Here is a 6,762-nt window from a genome sequence, read left to right on the forward strand (position 1 = left end):
TGGAGCACCACCTTTAGTCGAGCAAATCGACCCCAGGACTTATTCTTTGGAAGCCTAGTACTTATTCTATCAGTCTCTTTTGCCGAACCGTTAAGTTACAGGGACATAAACACACCACCATCGGTTATCAAGCGATGTTGGGGGGACAAACACAGACACACACACATACACATATATATATATATACATATATACGACAGGCTTCTTTCAGTTTCCGTCTACCAAATCCACTCACAAGGCTTTGGTCGGCCCAAGGTTATAGTAGAAGACACTTGCCCAAGGTGACACGCAGTGGGAGTGAACCCGGAACCATGTGGTTGGTAAGCAAGCTACTTACCACCCAGCCACTCCTGTGCAGTTGTTGCTTAGTCCTTGGTCAGCCCTGTTGAAACTGATCATCTGATCTTTATTAGACATGGTATCTAATATTCTGTTCGAATTTATGGAGGTGGGGTTGTCATCCAACTGTATAGAAGATCCTTCAGTTTGTTACGCAGTTGATTAAAGGGGGGGGGGGTGTTGTGTTGTGTTGTATGGAGTCAGTTACAGTGTAGCAGTGTTGTGTGGTTTGTAGATGCAGTGCTATTATATGGGAATGTTGTGTGATGTATACATGCAACCTGGTTATATAGGAATATTATGTGATCTATAGATCAGAGTGTGGTTATGTAGGAATGTTGTGTGGTTTATAGATAGTGGAGTTATGTAGGAATGTTGTGTACTAGTGTGTGAATGCTGCAGAATGTAAGTAAATTTTTTTTTTTTTTAAATATTAAGATGTGTTTTTGTGTTAAGTTATGTGCAGCCACTGTTTATTTGTTCACATATTCTTCTGTACATATACTGAAGACATGCACACACACACACACACACGCGTATGTTTATGTGCATGTTTGTGTATTCGTGTGTGTGTGTGTGTGTGTATACAGAGAAAGAGAGTAAGGTATATGTGTGTCTGTGCAGACAGAAATATATACATTCAAACATGTACGTATACGCATGCAAAACATACCTACATACAGTCTTATATATTTGAAGATTTGTACACTTATTACTCAGCATATCTAGGTATTTCTCTCTCTGTGTCTGTCTGTCTGTCTGTCTGCCTGTCTGTCTGTCTGTCTGTCTTTCCCTTATGCACACACACACACACACACACACACACACACCTAAATGTTTTTATTTGTATATAGATAGGAGCACATCAGTTCATTACCATATAAATGTCAGGTTACATCTGACATATTGTTTTGAGTTTTTTACCTGTTTGCAAAGTTGGTTTAGTGTAGGTAAGAACGTACACATTTATGTATTACACTACATCTCTCTTTCACATATTCCCTGCCTGTCTACCTCTGTCTATGTGTCTGTCTGTCTTTTTCTCTCTCTCTCTCTCTCTCTCTCCCCCTGGTTGTCTTTCCCACTCTCTTTCTCTTTCTATATATCATTCTCTCTTTGTCTGCTTCTTTCATATTTGAGAAAATTGATGAGTATACTATATATCCTCCAAAAATGAAAATTCTTTCATTCTTCACTTAATTAAATTTATTGTTACAGACTCTCTCTCTCTCTCTCTCTCTCTCTCTCTCTCTCTCTCTCTCTCTCTCTCTCTCTCTCTCTCTCTCTCTCTCTCTCTCTCTCTCTCTCTTTCTCTTTCTCACACACACAGATATCCAAAATTTATGCATCAGCTTTTTGTAACTGGAACAGCTATATGTTGATATGTTTATGCATTTATTTATTCTTTTTCTTTTCATTGTTCAGCCAAGAACTGCCAGTAACCTTGATAGTTTGGAGTTTGACTGAGATAAGGAATGTAGTATTAACTTTCTGTGACAAACTTGATATATTTTAGTAAATGGTTTTAGCTGTTGTAAGATATCTTTGTAAAACGTTTTGTATCTGTATATAAAGGGTATAGGCATGGCCATGTGGTTGAGAAGTTTGCTTCTCAACCACATGGTTCCATGTTCAGTTGCACTACATAGCACCTTGGGTAAATGTCTTCTACCATAGCCTTGGTCTGACCAAAACTTTATGAGTGGATTTGGTAGACACAACCTGAGATTATATATATTGGTTCCATTTGGACCTAGCAATACTAATAAACTGGTGCTAGAGCTCAATTTACATATGTCTCACAATAAAGCATTAGCTGGGTACAGAGCGTTACATGAAATTAAACTAATGACAAAGGAACAAAATTATGCAATGAATTTCGTCATCTTACAGCTGTTTCTACTACAGGGTGCAGTGTAAATATTAGGTATAGTTACATTCTCATTATGATCTGAAGTCTATTTTATTGCTATGTTGCACTGGAGTGTTTTCAATGGAGTTTTTAAAAATTTCATATCTATTTAAAATTTTTTAATATTTTTTTTTCACCACCATGAACAAATTCCTTTTTTCTGAAATAAAATGGAGTAACAGATGTTGACATAAAGAAACTTTCCTGAAGGTACCACAACCTTTATCATCTTACACAGTCTTTGTGTTATATGTGTGTGTATACACACACACACACACACACACACATGTATATACTTTTATTAAAGCTGCTAAATCATCACAAAAGCTGTTACTCAGAGTTTCACATTCCTGTTCATTGGACAGATGTGATGAAAACTTGCGGCTTTAATAAAAGCATACTACTCTGCCTTTGGTATTCAAATACTATTTCTTCCATCTTGTTTTACACTTATGTGCTCACCTGTGTGTGTGTATATGTTTATATATTTATACTGGCTGACGTACCTGGGAAAGCAGGGCTTATCCCTTGGTTCCGTTCTCATAATTGTTTCAGTAATCCAATAACGACGGTGCAAAGTATGTAGCCCTTAAAACAGTTTTTGTGCATTAACATAGAATACTGAATTGTCTTACACAGGATCTTGTTTTTAGGAATTCCCAATAAGTTATGAATACCAAAATTATGAAGTCAGTTATGTAATAACATGAAATTACTTACCCGATAGTAAGAATTCAATTAAAGTAGCCTCAAAAAGGGCCTTAATGCATTCCCAGAATATACAGAACTTAGGAGGAAATACTAATAAGGTATGTAAACTAAAATCATGAAGCATGTTACGTAATAACAGGCTAATCAGATATGAGATAATAACAATTCAAAGTAAATAACTCTGTAAAGGGCTTTTATGTGTTCCCAAAGAATATTACCCCCAGGGACACTAGTGTTGGCATATTCGTGAATAAGTCACTAACTGAAATATGTGGATCTATTGTTTAAAGAAAATACTATTGTTTAAGCGTTGTACTGGATAAATTGCGAAAATAACTAACGGTTCAAATACTAAGAAATAAGCATACTCACTTTCATTTTTACCAAATAATTTAGGAAAATGAATAGGTTATTTCCCTTGGTTTTAAAATAAAATATATTAGATATATATAAGGATCTCTTCCAGGGGCCCTATTATCGATTTTTTTCAAGAATCTGAGTATGCCATGAAGTTTCCAGACATGAATTCTACACACCTGTCAAGTTTCATTAAAATCGATAAAACGATGTAGGAGGAGTTAGCTAACAACTTCACAAACACACCCATAGACAGAATTTCCCACATATGTAGTAGATATATATTCTATGGAAGACATTTCTCCTCAGCCATCTGGACTTTTTCTCTCAACCATAATCACTCCTTTGTCAATTCAGTAGTGGAACTTGAGATAGTTCAGCTGAGATAGAAGATTGCATCAGTCAAAGAGTGAGCTACTGGAGAAACTGAAAGAATAGAGTAAGAATTAGGTACTGCAATAGCTTGGGATTCAATGGCCCACAGCTATTTAATATCTTGCTAAAATACCTGAGAGAACTACATGGAGTGGAGGATAGATGTTATAGAGAAGCACCTTGACGTTTTGCTCTCCAAGGTTCCAATGAACCTACTTCACAGCAAGAAACATAAACAAGAGCAGCAATATCAAACTTACCCAATCACCAAAAGTCAACTACATGAAAATGGCTATTGGAAAGGTGGTGACCCTGACAGCACTGTCACACCATGGTCGCAGCCTTTGGGCTGAAATACATTAAGGAATGTGTGTGTGTATGTGCTTGTATGTGTGGTTATAACCTTTTACATATTGGCCATGTGAAGGTAATTTTGGTGTGCATGTAGGTTACACTGTTGTTTCTTTTATAAAATCAAAATAATTTAGTCAGTGGTAGAAATCAGAGCCCATTGCCATATCAGGCTTGCCTGGACTTGTGAGATTGATGTGGTTAATATTTGGTTAGAACATCAACAGATAAACATCTGCAAAATGCAAATTAATGATCTGCTCTGAACAGTTGAAGCAGATTAAACATTCTTAAAGGCACCCAGTCACCAAGGATTAAACTAAATGATTAAAAGCATTCCAACCATGACCATAATCATTCAGTTTGTATTTAGAACTACATTATATATGTTATTCACTTTCGAGATGGTAGAATATTTGACTGCTATTTGTAGCAGCCCAAATGATCACATAGGGGCATATGTCTTATATTAGATATTAAGGTGATGGTGGACTCATGTTACACTTAAATTGGCATTTATTAATATTCCTTAACCAATCTATCTTAATCCTCAGCACATCTCACAATTCTCTTCTATTTCTCTTTTACAGTCAGTCGCTTATTCTGTGAATCTGAATCTTTCAAGATGTATCTTATCTTGGATGTCAATACACAGACGTATCCAGTGGAACTTGGTAAGTCACACTTCATTTGATACTTTAATTGGTTTGTTTTGTCTCTACAGTTCACTGTCTATCTTTTATCTCACACACACACTCTCTCTCTCTCTCTCTCTCATGTATATTTAACTGTCCTATCTCTCCCATATACAATCAACTGTCTTCTCTTGCTTATATTTCGCTGTCCCTTCTCTTACATTTTACAGTCTTTCCTCACATGTTTCACTGTCCCTTCTCTCACATTTTACTGTCCCCTCTCTTACATTTCACTGTTCTCTTTTTAGATTCCAGTGTCTTAACATTTACTCAATATTTTTTTTTTGCATTTCAGTTTCCCTTCTATATTTCAGTAATACCTCTACAAATCCTGACTGACTAGGTGAAATACTCACCTTTTTGTCAGGTGGCCTGACTAAATCAAATGTAAAACTATGCTTTACCCTATACTGCAACTCTTGTAGGAGTTCCACTTGTGATATTCCAGGATCTTAGTTGCCCTATCTTTATTAACTAATTTTATACCAGCTTATGATGGCCTCTGGTGTAACAACAGTGCTACAGCTGCAGCAGATGTTATCATTCTTCTTTTCTCATTCTTTTTCTATTCCTGTTTCTGTCTTTCCTTCTCCTCTCACAAAATTACTGCAAGATAATCAATGAGTATCTCAACCTGTTAGATATAGCAACCAAATCACACCCTACTATCTTTAACATGTAAGGATACATTGGATCATGTAGTCTAAGGCAGGGGTTTTCAAACTTTTTGACTTGCAGACCCCTTTATATTCCAGGCTTTACCTTAGGGACCCCCTTATAAACGCTTATGAAATTTATACATAAATATTTGCTTAAAATAACATATATTTTTACATTTATTTATTTAACAGTATCTAACAAATAGATTTATTGTCAATTAAAAGATTTCGATTAAAAAAACATATATAAAATCAAAATGCCTATAAAATGTATTTGCTGTCCACGGACCCCCTATCTTGTCCTTGTGGACCCCCTGTGGTCCGTGGACCACAGTTTAAAAACCCCTGGTCTAAGATATACAAAGGACAGGATTATCTAAGGTATACAAAGGACAGGATTATCTAAGGTATACAAAGGACAGGATTATCTAAGGTATACAAAGGACAGGATTATCCATCATAGATTTACTTGTGCAGTACTGACATCAAACAACAGCAACAGTATCATAAAGGAGTTTTTTTAAATGTAATATGTCTTTCCACTGTGGTTGTAAGTTTAATGAAACAGTGTTGTTTATTTGCATTTAATAGAGTAGAGCTAGGAGATTAACGGTCAAGTCAATTTCTTGCTACTTTGAACAACTTGCTTGAAGGCAAAACTCAACTTGCCACTGGTAAAACTCGGAATAATAAGAGATCGACTAAAAACACTATTTCAATGCCTTTTTTAAGTTTAGGAAGTGGGTTACATTACTGCTGGTTCTCTAGCTTTCATTCACCTCTTCCTTCCCAGGAGCTCCCTGTGTGCCTGTTTAGTCATATTACATACAACATATCTCTCACAATGATCAAAGAATATCACCATCATCATCATTTAATGGCCATGTTCCATGCTGGCATGGGTTGGATGGTTTGATGGGTTCCAATGAGTCCAACAACAGCATTGTGCTCTAATGACATAACTCTTTCCACACTTTCTGTAGTTTTTATGACCTGCTCCCACAATTTGACACCTCTGTAATTACTCCTCTCTAAGGCATCTCCTTTACCACTGTAACAGTGGTATAGATATGTGTGTATATATATATATATATATATATATATATGTATATATATGTATGTATATATGTAGGTATGTATATATCATCATCATCGTTTAACGTCCGCTTTCCATGCTAGCATGGGTTGGACGATTTGACTGAGGACTGGTGAAACCGGATGGCAACACCAGGCTCCAGTCTGATTTGGCAGAGTTTCTACAGCTGGATGCCCTTCCTAACGCCAACCACTCAGAGAGTGTAGTGGGTGCTTTTACGTGTCACCCGCACGAAAACGGCCACGCTCGAAATGGTGTCTTTTATGT

General features: G+C 36.4%; 1 protein-coding gene across 3 annotated transcripts in view; it reads left to right on the forward strand.

Annotated features, from left to right (window-relative positions):
- The window catches only part of LOC106867543 (DNA-directed RNA polymerases I, II, and III subunit RPABC3), a 353,525-nt gene that overhangs the window by 93,336 nt on the left and 253,427 nt on the right, over positions 1-6,762 (forward strand). For all 3 annotated transcript variants that reach the window (XM_052975249.1, XM_052975250.1, XM_052975248.1), the window contains exon 2: positions 4,636-4,719. In XM_052975249.1, coding sequence (XP_052831209.1) covers positions 4,636-4,719 — 84 coding nt within the window. The remainder of the gene's footprint in view (positions 1-4,635; positions 4,720-6,762) is intronic.

Source organism: Octopus bimaculoides, chromosome 20 (genome assembly GCF_001194135.2).
Source record: "Octopus bimaculoides isolate UCB-OBI-ISO-001 chromosome 20, ASM119413v2, whole genome shotgun sequence".
Lineage (NCBI taxonomy): Eukaryota > Metazoa > Mollusca > Cephalopoda > Octopoda > Octopodidae > Octopus > Octopus bimaculoides.